Source organism: Amyelois transitella, chromosome 12 (genome assembly GCF_032362555.1).
Source record: "Amyelois transitella isolate CPQ chromosome 12, ilAmyTran1.1, whole genome shotgun sequence".
Lineage (NCBI taxonomy): Eukaryota > Metazoa > Arthropoda > Insecta > Lepidoptera > Pyralidae > Amyelois > Amyelois transitella.
Window position 1 is genome coordinate 3,931,929 of NC_083515.1, and position 16,148 is coordinate 3,948,076.

General features: G+C 33.8%; 1 protein-coding gene across 1 annotated transcript in view; it reads left to right on the forward strand.

The window, feature by feature from the left end:
- LOC106142609 (extracellular serine/threonine protein CG31145) overlaps positions 1–14,953 on the forward strand; it is a 62,770-nt gene extending 47,817 nt beyond the window's left edge. The window contains exons 5-12 of the mRNA XM_060946815.1: positions 1,633–1,757; positions 4,193–4,271; positions 8,530–8,622; positions 10,042–10,285; positions 10,364–10,444; positions 11,009–11,121; positions 11,453–11,593; positions 12,332–14,953. Coding sequence (XP_060802798.1) covers positions 1,633–1,757; positions 4,193–4,271; positions 8,530–8,622; positions 10,042–10,285; positions 10,364–10,444; positions 11,009–11,121; positions 11,453–11,593; positions 12,332–12,512 — 1,057 coding nt within the window. The 3' untranslated portion in view covers positions 12,513–14,953. The remainder of the gene's footprint in view (positions 1–1,632; positions 1,758–4,192; positions 4,272–8,529; positions 8,623–10,041; positions 10,286–10,363; positions 10,445–11,008; positions 11,122–11,452; positions 11,594–12,331) is intronic.
- Positions 14,954–16,148: the final 1,195 nt, after the last annotated feature.

Sequence of the window (16,148 nt, forward strand, 5' to 3'; positions counted from 1 at the left end):
TTACCTTGCAGTCGCATCAAGAGGTAAGTCATAAAATATGTTCATTGACAATAATCCGGTTGATTATTTTGGATGTCCGCGGGAATGTTCGCAGTTCCCAAACAAGGTTTTACACATTTATGCCATCAGAAATGCTCGACCAACTTTCTGTTGACGCCTACAAAATTCAGTGCAATATTGTACGTCGGAGCTTTTCATCCGCGAATGCCCACACCCTGAACTATGCATCAAAATCAAACAGGTTGGTTGCGGTCGCGTTCCCGAGCGCCTCACGTAATTTCACCAAAGCAAATATTATGCCGAATCTCACAAGAGAGCCGAGACGAATAAAAATATCATACGGCCCCTTGTTCGCCTCTCAACATTTTCAAAGGATTTCATTTAATACAGAACTATAAAAAGGATCACATCATACTGACGGCTGATTCTATAATATTATGATACCGAGGCGACCTTTCTTTATCTTTTGAGGCAAATTTCACAAGCTTCGCGAGAAATCTTATTTAAAATCCAGTTACGGTGGCTCGTCGAGATAGGCGCGGGTCTTCCACAATAAAACTAAATGGAATGAATACATGATGGCTTCCACAAAACGCTGCTAGTGATATGATGGGACCAGCTTAACTCTATATATCTCGTAGAAAGGGATGCGTTCATATAAGGGAAATTCCGGTATATATTACTAAATTGGGTTATCCTTATGAAACAAAAGGCGTATATTTATCATACAAAATTTTGTGTTGATATATAGTTCCTCCAGCTTAAATAGTCGATGGAAAGGAATAAAGAATAAAGTAACTAGTTTAAAAAGCAAATAATGAAGTTGTAGTGCAGTAGTTTTAAAGAAACACTTTTACCCAAGTTGACATGCAACAACACGGATCAGAGCTTTCTCGTCCATTTAGTATTCTAATCGTCGATTTGTCTCTCCGGTAACCTGGCTTTTTGAATTTCCACCGGAACAAAGTTAAAGAGTCAATAAATTTGCCAGTAGGTAGCCGTCGGCTTGATTTCTAAATGCAGGTTATCGGAGCATGCCACAAATCGAGAATGCTACATTCGCTCCTTAGTATTCAGTACCGTCGCATACGTTGTCACTGGGAGCCTCACACCATATCTGGAGGTAGGCAAATCACGTCCACTTATGTGTTCCACGCAGCCAAAACCAACACGCCGACATCGGAAAATCTTCCATGTAAATCTTGTTAACGACGTGGTTAGAAATCTGTGTGAAAATTTTAAAGTATCTCAGGAGATTACCCGCTTATGTTTGATCGAGGATGTGAGGTCAATATGTGATATCGTAATTCCTGGTGCGTTTATTCGGTAGGTGATGGCACGTTATCGGGACGTCGCCAGAATTGAAATTAGATTGTCTGTATGGATTTGTATCGGTACGTTTGTTCGGTTTTATGAACGGCCAAATAAATGAATGAATTCTTTGCAGCTTGTAGGTATAAGAGGTGCATGAAAACAAACCTATTTTTCTGAATATTTATATGATGTATATTGATGAACGATAACACCATAGTGTGACGTTGCAAGCTCACAATAACACTTGAAAAAAAGTAGGAAAATGGCAAACTAACTTTAATATTTTATTTTTTATAAAGTTGATATCATTGTTCACAGTTTAAATGCATCGAATCTGGAGAAGTTCCAGCTGAAAATAGCTCAACACGAGCTGTATGAAGAAAACGAACCGTTGGTGAATGCAGTACTCAAAGATATGGCTACATCACCTATCATCCACGCAGGTAACAAAACTTTCTTTGGATTTTTCTTTATTCCATTTGTTTGTTCTACGAGTATTTGGAGACTAGATAGTACGTGACTCTTACTAAAACATAATGTTTCTGTGAACTGTAAACAGTAGTTTTATTTTTAGCTTTATCTTTGTTTATATTTCATACCGTACTCCCATTACATGAATTGTCTAAGTTAAATATGTCAAATAGTTTGTCACCTGATGAAATATATATTAATATCATAAATTTATAACTATTCATTGCTGTCCTTTTTGTTCATTAAATGCGTATTATAAGCTAACATTGTTGTGAAATTTTCTAAGATGTTGCTATTATGCATCTCATTTAGCTTGACGAATACCATTGCCAAGCGATAACAGCCGGATTCAATAGCGTATGATAACATTCCATTTGCGATTAATTCACATCTTGCCATGACTGGTCTTTTCCCATAGTAATGTTATTAACAGTCAGGCATCCAACCTCTATAACCGAATAATTTTCCAGGATCTACTTATCTTCCCTTAAGACTTCTTCTTCCTGTCATTTGCCTCTGATATCTCTCTCTCCCTATGATCATATTGGATTAAATAAGTCTACAACTTTTACAGGGAAATCTAATATTGGTTACAGATACTGTCGCTTAAGTTGTGCAGGTTTTCTCACATAATATTTTCCCTTTCCATCAGGGCATCGGTTACCGCCTAAATAAATATAGGTACATAATTCAGAAAAGAGTCATTAGTACAAACATTTGAATACTTTAAATTTCGATCTCAGACGCATTTACTGTATTTTTCAGTACTTACTTAGTTTTGCACGACCCTTACATATCACACTGCCTATCAGATTGTGGTCTGCTACATTATTAACAGTAACATCACAGTATTTTGGGTTCGTCATAACATGAAATTAATGCTATTAGAGACAATTAAATGGCCACATTATTATGTCGATGTCTGCAGGTGGCGAGTCCAAACGTAATAGCTTTTCTAGATCCAATTAACACAATACTGAATATTTTATCAGTGGTCGTTTTGGGTCAGACTATTCAGAACAAAAATCACGTGTGTGGATAGTAGAGGCTAGTTAATATACTATACTAATATACTATAAAGTGCAATTAAGTACTAATATAATATAATAGTATATTGAGAATGTATATACATATAATCACGTCTTGCGGGGTAGACAGAGCTAACACCACGTTCAGCTGTATGAATTAATGCTGGAATCGAGATTCAAATAATGACAGGTTGCATACAAGAAGAATCCCAAGTTTTAGGCTTAACTAATAAAATGAAAGTGTAGTTTTCTCCTGATATTATATGACGCATTGCCATAAAACTTATTAATGTATACCATGAATGTAAAACCCTAATGCCTTGCTAATAATTAATTCCAAATCACCATTCTGAGAAATCTGTCCATCTTATAGTATCTACAACAGGTACAATTCTGAAAACCGTAAAGAGGGAGTTTGTATAACGTATAGAATAGAGATTGTATAAGGTTCGTTCGTATTCAATTAATTTTTATTTCATTGAATTAAATGCAACCGTAGAGATGAAAAATAACACGATACCTATGACCTTAACGTAATGGACAAAACCGATGAAAATTACCGTTATGTTTTATTTGGTAAATTACTATGTTCTTTTTATTTTTTGAACTATTTTCTTATGCGAATTTCAAATTTGGAGTAGCTGTGAATCCCAAATTATAAATTATTTTATGAATTAATAAACAATAGCAAATGTTCAAATTTTACCTCGCTCGATGACTTTTTTCTGAGTTACGTTCATTAGTTTTAGTGCAAACTGATGCTATTTAACGGTGAGAGAAAAATCGTGAAGAAATTAATCGTGAATGTGTAACCATTATTCAATATGAGTTAGGATCCCTTGCAAAGGTTGCGGAGTTCAGATAGGGGTCGCTTCCTGTACAAACGCAAAGGTAAGGACGCACCCCGGGCTCCGCTCCAGGAAAGTGAGGTTGTAACCAGGGCTAACGCCAGAAGTTTAAATTACTCTTTCTCTTTATAAAATTGTATTTAAGTTGTGCGGACCTTATGTTATGTATTTTAAATGAAGTCGGGTCCTGCAATCAGTGGAGGGTTAGCGGTCCGGCGGACAATAGTGCCACAACAATCTCGCCCTTTACTTTCAATTGGACTTAAATATTTAAACCACTTAAATGGATTTCATTGTTGGACCGACTTTATCGCGTAGTTCAAGTATTTTTAGAAACCGAATAGAGTAATGGCTTTCAAATTAATATAATTATAATTGATCCTTGTTCCTCAATTAGATTTTTAAAATGTTTTAGTCGTTATCATCTATTTATTGCCCTTCTTGATACTAGAACTGAAAATATGTCACTTATTTTAATATTTTTCTAGGGTTACTGAGGTATTGACTGATGTGAATTTCCTTTTATTTTAGAGCAAAAAGAAGGAGGCACACAACTGAAGCTGATCATTGACTACCCAAATGGAGTACAGGCGCTCTTCAAACCAATGAGGTATGACTTAGGTACTTACTTTGAATGTTAAACATCTTTTCTCAAATATGAACATAGTTTTTACAGAAATCGTTAAAAAATAAAAAAAACATTGAAAAATATTATTCATAGCATGATTTATTTATTTATTTATTTATTTAAACTTTATTGCACAAAAACAAAAATGTACAAAAGGCGGACTTAATGCCGCTTGGCATTCTCTACCAGTCAACCAGCTGACCAAACAGAAAAAACTAAGTTGGTGGTGCGATAAAGTGCACATGCATACTGACAAAATACATACATTACAAAAAAAAAATGCGTAAATACATACAAGATACATAATATACACTATAAATACATATACATACATAAAATATATAACATATATAATTAGGATGACCCATCATTTATCTGCCGAAGAAAGAACCCCTTCACAGCATGATCAATTCTTCATAAATTTGACGATGTACCTGCTTGTTACGGAAGTGTTAGAGATTATTAAATTCGTAATTTTGGAAGGAAGTCAGTGAATAGTTCGAAAAGTCTTGTCATAAGGGTTATAAGGATCCATCCGTCTTGCCATGTCAACGCCAAGCGGGCAACTTTTATTTCCTAAACAAGTGTAGTTGAAGTGCTATAGCTGAAATCCTGAAGGACTTGTCACCTGTTCCAGAGTGTTCCATTGAGAAAGTTGGTAGTTTCCCGCTATATCGGCTTAGCGGCTTGCCCACTTGTTCGAAACTCACCCATTCAAGTATTGAGTACGGAGTTTGTTACTTCCGAGCAATTGTGGGATTTGATTGTGTTTTCCATTCAATTTCTTTGCAAGTATATTCCATACCTTTCGCGAAATGCGTTGGTAGTTTGGGAAGTTGTACTTATAGTTATAACAACTGCATATTGGTTCTTAGTAAGTTTAATTTATGTTAACTTTAACGGCTTTATCAATTCAAAAGTACCTAATTCTAAAATACCTGGAAATGGGGCTGTCAATAAATTTACATTGAAGGAATGCCTGATACATTCTGTCCTTTGTGACTCTGTGCCACTCATAGTAAAATAATCTATTATAAATGACAAAACTAAATTTGTTATTTTAAGTTTCATCAATACTCATCGCAAGTTGTACATATCGTATTGAACTCTTACATATTCTAAAAGATATTGAATACAATTTCGTTCGCGACAAAAGGATACGGTTCCAAAATTTCACCCGCGAGAATATCGCAGATCTCCCTCAGGACCTCAATATAGAATGTCTTACGACTTCGCACTTTACTCTGTTATGCTTTCTTTAAAAATATATGTAGGTATTTCTATAATATAAGGTGTAGTAAAAGGCTTAGTGATGGAAGTGAGATTCGGAAATTGCGACAGTTTGTTGGCCTCCCTAAAAAAGACTTATATTTATGAACCCTTCACTCGATTTAGTGAGCTATGTGTTTAGATAATTAAGCCGGGATGGAAAATTCAATACTGTATTGGTAAAAATAAAGAAAACTATAATATTAAAACTTCAAAACATTAAAATGATCTTAACTTATTGCGTCTTAAATCATTTTTGTGGATCATCAACAAAAGACGATCGTATTTTTTTGTTAGCGGCCAGTGCGTAAATTAAACATAAATTTTTAAACACTATCAGACTTGCATGGAAATTCAGCTAAACGTGGCATTTGAATTATGTGACTACTTATTGGCTTGCCTAACGCAAGGAATAAAGTCGTGCGTGTCAAGTGTGAGTATATTTAATGAATTGTTATTTTTGTCATTTTAATCGATTCCTTCAATTTATTCGGTATCATAAATTTCAAATGACTTGAAAATTTCCAATATAACGGAATATTTTAAACATCTTAAAATAACTAAGCGGTTTGTGATCTAATTTGATCAAAATGCGAAAATAGTAAAATTCGACAAAACTACAAAAGGTTACTAAGTCTTAAATTTACTTGTATAAGAGTATTGTACTCCTGGGTTTAACCCGGCGACACATCAAGGTCCTCCTGGAAGTTAGGCACCGCAATTCCTACGGGGACGATAACTCGACATATCGATAGCGACCTTTGCGGTAAGTTACTTGAGGTGATGGGTGTGTCTTTAAATTTATTTTAAGGGGTTTCTGTTTTTTTTTCATTCATTTTGAATTCATTCTCAGCTCAGTTAAAGTCATTGACAATTATTATTATTTTCATTATCTAAACGAAAGAAGAGAAAAAAGATATCGTTCGCTGCTTTCTTCTTTTGAGTCTTAAATTGGTATAAACAAAAACAGAAACCTATCTATTAAAATTTGACGTAGGCACCATGATGAAAAAAAAAGTTCTATCTAATTGATAAAAAATAAGAAAAAACTGTTGCTGCTCTTAACCTAAATTAAATATTTCTATATATATTAACTACGAAGGAATTGAATTATTTGAAAGGTTCTAAAAAATGCAATTTAGGCAAGCAGCATGAGTTGTCCATAATGCAGAAAGCCTAATGGCAATACGATACAATCTTTATTTAGGTACGATTTTAAGATAAATTAAAATAATGTTCTCTTTAATAACTTCACTTTTTCACCGTAATAAATTTATACACAAGGACAGGGGTACAGGCCCGAGGGCGATATCTGATATTCCTCTTTAATGGATTTATATCCGTTGGTTTTAATTTCTGAATGTCTGCAACGTTGAGTGACAAGTTGTTTTTTTAAAGTGAAAACAAAATTCAGCATGGCTTCGCTTTCATGAATAACTTTGAAAAACATTTCATTACTTACATCAAATTAATTGATCATATTAAGGACGATCTGGCAAATGGTCAAGAGTATCCGAAACTGCCGAATTTGAGCAAAGACTATCGTTTTATGGATATTTTTTCTATGTGTCTAAGGTTGGTCTACTCTTTTAAGTGTGGGTCAGACAGATAGTTTATTCAACATTACCTAGCATACCTCTTCTAACACTACATACTCGTAGAACTTCTTACTGATTAATGTTTTCTTCTACCACGTCAATTTACATCTTTCATCTATTCCTATTGAAAGATCGGTACGTATAGCTACGTACCATTATTTCAAGACGATTATGAAACGAACGTAACGTATTAAATTATTATTTCGCATCTAATAAATGATAAGTGTCACACTATAGGAAATTTACACTATTTGTACCAAAAGGTCACGTTTGGTGCAAAATTATGGGACACGACGGTTTTATTGGGAGTTACAATTACAATGTCTTCATGACGTAAATATTATTGCATACAATGTACTTTAAAGATCAAAGTTCATATTTGATATACTGACATCTCACCACGTGTCAATGATTAGATTAATAATTACATAGTTATGAGTATTATTTTATATTTTCTTTCTCCTAGTGTTCATCTCGGTTAAATTCTTACCTCTTGGGGTGGGAACCAGAAGTAATCCTTTAACTATGAGTAAGTCAGGTCAACCACGAAGCGACTTGCAAAGGAACGGTCCCATCTAACTCCATTCGATCATGATTGATCCAGTTGCCTGAATTTTCCTCATCCGTTTTGTAATTATTGATTTATTTTTTCATTATCATGGTAAAGATTAAGACAATATAAATATTCCATTGGCACATATCTAAATATATAATGTAAACTGATATCATTGCAATGGAGCCTTGCAGCGATAAAACTTATGCGACCTGGCTCCAGTATCAGGTATGTGCTGCGCCAGAGCGTGCCTTATCTGCAAGATCGACCCTCTTGTCTGTCGAGTCCTCCATTCTCTTCTGAAAGCAGAAATTATAAAATCTGAACTCGTTATCGTTCTGTTGTGGTTATAAGTAGATATTGATACTTCTTTATATTGTATAATTTAGAAAATCTACGAAAATTTCAACACATGCAATATGCTAGAATTGTGTTTATGTAATGTAGTATTTTAAATCACTTGAATATAATAGTATTCACTTAATATTATTGTTAATTAAATATAATATGTTATTAAATTTAGATTTAAAAAAAAAAAGTATTTTTTATGTGAACAAAAATCTTTTGATGTAAACTACATACCTACATATATTATTTACTATTGTTAAAATCAAGTCTTCCTAAAATAATGTCCAATAGCATGTTTACCTTTTTACGATAAGATTTTCTATCGTCCACAACTTCGGCCAAACTAACTTCTTATCCAGCTATTTCGGATGTGCGTCAATCTGTCAGTCAATTAGTAAAGCAAAAGTATAATATAGTAATAATAATAATTAATTTTAAGATGCTAAATAGTAGTGCGTATCTTTATTTACAGATTTGCAAGAGATGTACAGACATTACCGAACCATTTCTACTTTTCGGACTACGAGCGACACAACGCTGAAATTGCCGCGTTTCATCTAGACAGGTAAGGAAAGCAGATAAATATAAGGTTGTCTTAGAACCGTGCCGTGTGGTTCGCGGCACCAATAGAAAAAGAATAGGACCAGTCCATCTCGTTCCCATGGATGTCGTAAAAGGCGACTAGGGGATGGATTATAAACTTGGCATTCTTCTTTTAGGCGATGAGTAGAGATCGGATAATCGGACGCATATCTACCTAAACTAATATTTTGGCTAAGAAAGTATGGAGGCGGCTTCTTGCTTTCGGGATTCGAATTATTTTGAATCCCGGAAATTTTATTAAACAAGAAATTGAAACTTATCGTTTATTAGGTATGATAAACACCTTTATAAACATAAGTGATGGATGATATGATCATATTTATTAAAAAATTAGGTACCTACCTACCAGGATTCCAGAATTATACCGCGTGATTTTTTTTCTACAGAAGTACGTTCCATACTAACCCAACACCCCAACTTTAGGTAAATATGCATCCGAATATCCGATCTCTGGCGATAAGCTAGCAACATTTCACTTTTTGAATCTCAATTCTATGATTAAGCCAAATAGCTGAACGTGGACTATCGGGCTTTTCAAGACTGTTGGCTCTGTCTTCCCCGCAAGGAATATAGACGTGATTATATGTTGTCTTAAAACAATATAGAAGTTAGCCTCTAACCTGGCTTTTTATTACAATTTACATTATAAATACCATAATATTTACTACATTAGGTATAGGTAGGTAGTTACCAAATATAAAACGTTTTGTTTAATAAAAAAAGACAAAGTTGTTTGACAAAAACTATGTACTTACTATTTTCTTGTTACTGTGTAAATTTCTATGCAATAAAGATATTACAAACAAACGAAGACACGACATGGAACTACAAGTATATTACTTTATTATTATCATTCAAATTTAGCTTAATGGATTCTTTTTATTCCCTGTGATTTTTCTTATCTAATAATCATAATTATTAAATGGATTCAAATAACATATACAATATATCATTATCTTAACTGATAATATTAGCTGTATTGACATCCAAAATTAACTCCGATAAGCATTTAAGTAAATGGCTCTAATATGTAACAAATACATGCAAATGCGGCTCTATTACATACTTGTATATGTATAATTATTATGCCCTTTTTTAGAAAGGATAATAGTAACAGAAAACTTAGATCATTTATTGTTAGTAACACAGAAAACTTAAAACCTAATGTAATAATATAGTATCTACCTACTATCTGCGTAAATTAAAAATATATAAATATCGAGTTTTCCTTTTTTCTTGTGACATTTTATGTGCACTGAAAAATGTAAACTTACTTTAGTAAGTAGTTTTCATTGAAAAATATTTGGCGGGATCAACTTCATAGGTAAAGTTTACTGGTAGTTAATTTAATGAGACAATAATACTTTTTCACACTTCACAGGATATTAGGATTCCGTCGCGCCATGCCGGTCGTGGGCAGGGTTCTCAACATGACCACGGAAATATATGACGTCACAGAAGGAGAAATCCTCAAGACATTCTTCGTGTCACCAGCCAACAACTTCTGCTTTCATGGAAAATGCTCGTACTACTGTGACACGGGGCACGCGATTTGTGGCAACCCTGACATGTTGGAAGGGAGTTTCGCAGCGTTTCTACCCTCAAATGAAATTGCTGAACGAAAGGTAAATACAGAACTATTCAGTGATTTTATTTGACAGCAGCTGAATCAGTTTGTTATTTTTTTTTTATTATTTTCATAGGTTTGGCGACATCCCTGGAGAAGATCATATCACAAAAGAAGAAAAGCACAGTGGGAACTGCAGTCAGACTATTGTGAGACAGTGAGTATGAATCATGTACAAAATTCTTATACAATTTTAAATTGATAGATTTTTTATAATTCATATAGTCACGTATGTCCCTTGCGGCGTAAACAGAGCCAGCAGTCTTGAAAGTCTGATAGGCCACGTTCAGCTGTTAAGCTTAATGATAGATGAGTCTGTCTTGTGCTAAATATCATTAAAATGAAGTCTTTCAGTTTATTTGTTCCAAAAAATTAACAAGACTGCAATATTTTATTCTATATTAGTATTTCTTATTCTCTGCTTTCTCTCGCCTTACTAATTCTATTTAAATTTGAAAAAGTATTTCGATTTCAATGATAAGTATAGGGTGAGGAAAAAATACAAAATACAGTAAATTTCACGCACACTCAGTCACCAGGGAAAAATAACACATATTACCAGCCTGGATGATTGTTCAATCAAGAAATTAATAATACCAAAAGATGTACGACTGCAAGATTTAATTCAGCGGGAAGGTTAACTACCTTAGCTTAGTGTCCAGAATCAACTTTAGACAAATAAAAATGAGGTTTCATTTTAAAATTCACATTAATTTTCTAGGTACGCACGACGCCACCCTACGACACCGGGCGGCGGTTGCTTGACCTTATGGACATGTCCATCTTTGATTTCCTCTCCGGGAACATGGACAGACATCATTACGAAACATTCAAGTTAGTCGTCTATATTATAGCTGTTATTATATTACCTGTTTGGAATATTACAAAAAAGTGTAATCTTTTTTTATGAGCTTCAGCGCAGAACTTTTCTCTCGGAGGAATTTTCAGAAAAATAGTAGCCCATGTTATTTAATAAAGTTTTTCTATCTCGATGCTAAATATCATCAAAATCGGTTCGGTAGTTTTGATTTTATTGATACTTACAAAAAAAAGGGAATGTATTTTATATGGATATGAGAGCTTTAAAGTCTAAAAGTGTAAAGAATATGTTGTTTAGGGCACAAAAATAGTAAAGGTAAGGTGCTTACAGTATTTTATATTGTAGAATGTTCGGGAATGAGACTTTCACGCTGCACCTGGACCAGGGCCGTGCCTTCGGGAAGGCCTTCCATGATGAGCTCAGCATCCTGGCTCCTCTGCTGCAGTGCTGCTTCGTACGGCACACCACTTTAGCTACCTTACTTAAGTGAGTCTATCTTTGTGTCATCATTCTTTCTTGGTAACTTGAATGACCTTAATCTGCCTAATGGTAAGCAAGATGGCTAATAAATATAAGATGTAGTATCGTCAGAGCCTGTGTGCGCCTGTGACCACGATTCTGAATTACGTAAGTCAGGTTTCTACACAATACGAAGCCCGTCTGATCTTCCAATCCTTTCCTAGGGACCCTAATATATATACATACATATAATCACGTCTATATCAAAAGAAGAATCCCAAGTTTGTAAGCGTATCCCTTAGTCGCCTTTTACGACATCCATAGGAACGAGATGGAGTGGTCCTATTCTTTTTTTTATTGGTGCCGGGAACCACACACACTAATATATATTGCATCATGTTTATTTAGTTAATTGCTTTAATGTGTAGGTTAGTGTTGTTGATAAATAAAATCAGAAGAGCGTTTCAAATCAACGAGAGTATTTTCTCTCTTTCGCTAGGGTGCTGCTTTGTATGCTATTTAGCTACCTTACTCTAAAGAGTCTCTCTTAGTATTTGAACTCAATGTAAAAATAATCTTAGTTCCGTGGTGGAGAGAATTTTATTTCCTGCTATCCCAAATGACGTCCATCAGACAAAGAAGAAGAATTAAACAGGATAATGCCTAACCAATAGCGAACGATTTTATCTCCCATCAGCTTAGCCTCTGAGTAATAAGATCATAGTTGCGTTTGATAATCGACATTAATTAAATTACATATTTTAGGCATCATAACGAAGAGCCGCTTTCGAAAGTCTTGCGGGAATCCCTGAAAGCCGATCCCTTAAACCCGGTGCTGTGGGAACCACACCTCGCCGCTCTAGACAGGCGGGTCGTCATTATACTTGACGCCATTAGAAAATGCTTGCACAAACAGGACACCATGGTAGAGCGAATGTGGGCATAGCAAGGAAAACAATAATTAAGTGAAAGAATGTGATATTTGGATGATTCAATAAGGGTTGTTGCAATCAGTGACATTGTGCTAGTCGACGCGTCTCGTGTTATCGTGTAGCGAGTAAGCTTGTGGTCTAAGTTTGACCCACAAAATTTTAGATAAGTGTGTTAAATTATGAAATAGTTACAATAACGTATGTTCGCAAGCTTTTCTATTGTTCCTGGCCCATTCTTTGGTGTGGTTGCTTTTGATTTTTTTAGTTTTTAGAGTTTTCTTTGTAGAAAGGTATTGTTAAACTTATAAAAAACCTTATCTAAAATAAAGTGGGTCTGAAATGGCAGATCTTGTTCCATCAAATCAATGCAACAGATCTTTGGTTCAGTGTAAGACTTTTAGACGTAAGTATATAAGTGCCAAAGATTGTCCAAATGAATTTCAAATACTGCGAGTAATTTTAGAACCATTCCACTGAACGTAGCCGAAGGTGAGCCATTATATGCCAAATATAAAGGAACTATTGCCGGAATTTAGTTCCGCACATAGAAATGACAATTAGGCTCTCAAACTGTAACAGTATTGTATAAATGCGAAATTTTTTAAGATACTTTTTGTGTATATTTTGAGATAAAAAAATATGAGACTTATGTTGTAAGTGTAATGCAAGTACTGTACATAAATTAGAAATATACATATTTGATGTAATTTTAAGTGAACTATAAGATGTTAATAGATAATTTGTTATTGTATGTACGAAATATTCGCTATATCTTTAATAGCTGTGAACTGTTACCATAGCTCGAAGCTCAAGGAAACATATCATATTACTTTATGATAGTATTTACAGCCTTACAGAAAATATAACCGCTACATTATAATTATTCCCAAATCGGAAAATAACCTTGACATCTATTATCATTGTAAGGTCAAAAGCCGAAAAATACTGATAGCTCAAATGTTTAAGAAAAAGAAAAAATTGTATTTAAAGTAGAAGAAAAATGTATGGGCAGCTGCATGTCAAAAAGGAGCCTCTATAAATAGTCTCTCTGATTTTGAATTAATTTTTTGACATGATGAAACGGCTGAAAATCAAATGATTTTAAATAGGAAAAAAATGAAATCAGTTGGTTGTATAAAAATGTCTCCTTTTGATAATTATTATAAAGTTATATGTTTGAGTACTGAACTTTACGAAAGAGCAAGAATTGACGCACGAAGCAGGAATTTTGTGCTACATTTATTTTTGAGGCTATAAATGTCTAATCATTATCGCAGTCTACTCAAATTACCAATTATAAAACACCCATTAAATGTTATTAAGATAGTGTCTTCAAAAGAATACTAACCTATTTATTTTACTAGAACATGTGATCTCGAAAATGTGTCGTTTAGATTATTATATATTCATGTTTCTGAATTTGTTTTTTAAATATGTAATGTTTATCTTTATCCTTGGATTTTGTTTTGATATCATGGATGTAATATAAAAATTATTATTAAAATCATACCTTGTGCTTGTAACCGCTACGGTTCACTAGCATTTTATACTAAACATATTGACGATTTTACCGATTATGAAAAAAAATTCAATGACAGTAATAAGCGTCATATGAACCCTCTACAGAGAATTTGCTCATTAACGGTGAAGTATATTTGGTTCTTGGTAAAAATATATTTTATTATTATTTGTTTATAAAATGTTGTTACCAATGAATGGTTGACTCGACCTGAATTCGTCACTAAATTTTTGACCTTTTTTATATCTATCAACAAATCAATCCTTTTCGAACTTTGTCTAAATTGAAATATGAGCCGGGATGAAAATAAAATTCTGGGTTTTCTCATAAACAAAATTATAATTAAATGCAACAACTTTTAAACATTTCTTAACAAAACGGCAAATTAACACAACGGCAAAGCAAAACATTTTTTAATAAACGGCCAGTGAAAAGAGTGAAATAAGGTAGTGACTTAAAGGGCTTATGAGTAAATTTGGAGTGTTGTTAAGATAAAAAAGAAAACATTTTATTCTAAGAGTCAATAAACACTTTTATAATTAGTTGGTAAACGAAACAACCATTCGAGTTTACGTATAGATAAGTTGAGTTTACCTTTTTTTAATATCTACTTAAGATTTATCTTTTTCAAATATGCCTCACCGTTGAACCTTTCATTTTGTATTTAAGATATGTAAAGAAATAGTTGCTCATTATTCTGAACGATTGTTTGTTAGAGTCAACTTGCCAAAGACGTACAATCACCAGCATTAAGATGTAATGTAATAAACATTTCCAAATTTCTTTAGTTACACATATTGCAGGTAATATGTGTAACTTCAGAATTATGTTATTGCTCGCGACTGTACCTACGAATATAATGTAAAATGTGTTGTAAGTTGTGATGCTGAAATGCAATCTGTTGGTTGTTTGTAATTAAAGTTAATACAGACAGGGCATTAGACTTTTTATTTTCTTTTTTGTTTCGTTGATTATCTCACTCTCTACTAGGCCTTTTTAAATGTGGTAGTTGGACGCATTTCTACTAAAATACCTAATACAATACCAAAGAAACGGTTTATTCCGTAATTCCGGACACTAACGGCTCAGGCGCAATTTTAATTATCATATTTTTATTGATTAAACTTGTAAATAAGGATAGTTTATGGCAATATTCCAAATATTTTTAAGAACCTATATAGCCTCTTCTTTTTGTACCTTTACAGTCCTTCAAATCCATGGGAATTCAGCTAAAAATCGGAACAAATAAGAGATAAACAAACCAAATTATAGAGACGTAAAAGAGAACGAATTTCGTGGGTCAGTGTTCCTGTTGACGACGCCACATAAAGGTCGCATAAAACCCACGAAACACAAAGATATGTCCGTCCCCTATAAAAAGCGGAATATGAATAGTGCGGATATTCGCTGTAACATTTTATAGCTTTACGGCCTTTTTGTCGTATATTAAATATCTATAGACTTCCATGTTAGAAAAGGAACGTCGAAGAAACTTTATGTTGTAGCTGATTTTCTTTTAGAGAAAATGGGTATGGTAGTACCCGGTAAGGGTAACTATCTTAACTAAAACTGATCATAAAATGAACTGCTACAAGAGTTACCTGGCTGGCTACAAGTGACCGCCGAGGACTCTATGTACCTAAATGTTACTTTTCATGAGCTGAAGAGATTGCGTTCAAATTTGGTGGTTGAATGCTTGCCTCGCCATGGTTGTTATTGTTACACTATACCTACCATTCACAGTCTAGGATAAAATGTACGAAATTCACGGAGTGAATTGGAATCCTATTTTACTCTACTGGAACTTACACAGCAAAGAAATCTGCATACCTACTATTTATTACTCTAATAATTTTTTTTGTCATGTTTTCATGCGCCTTTGTTTTAGTAAAAAACACAAACATTTCACTTTAGAAAATACGTTGTTATTTCTACTTCCTAGCCGGGATTCATATAGCCAGATAGCGGGATTTTGTCGAAACAATTTTAGGCTGAATGTTGTTATTCTCTCACCGTATTTGGCAATCGCTAAAATTGTATATTCACGGCAACACGTTTGCTAGCGAGCACAGACATTCGATGAATAGCGAAACACCAAGTAGCCGTATACGAAAATATAACTTTCTTAATT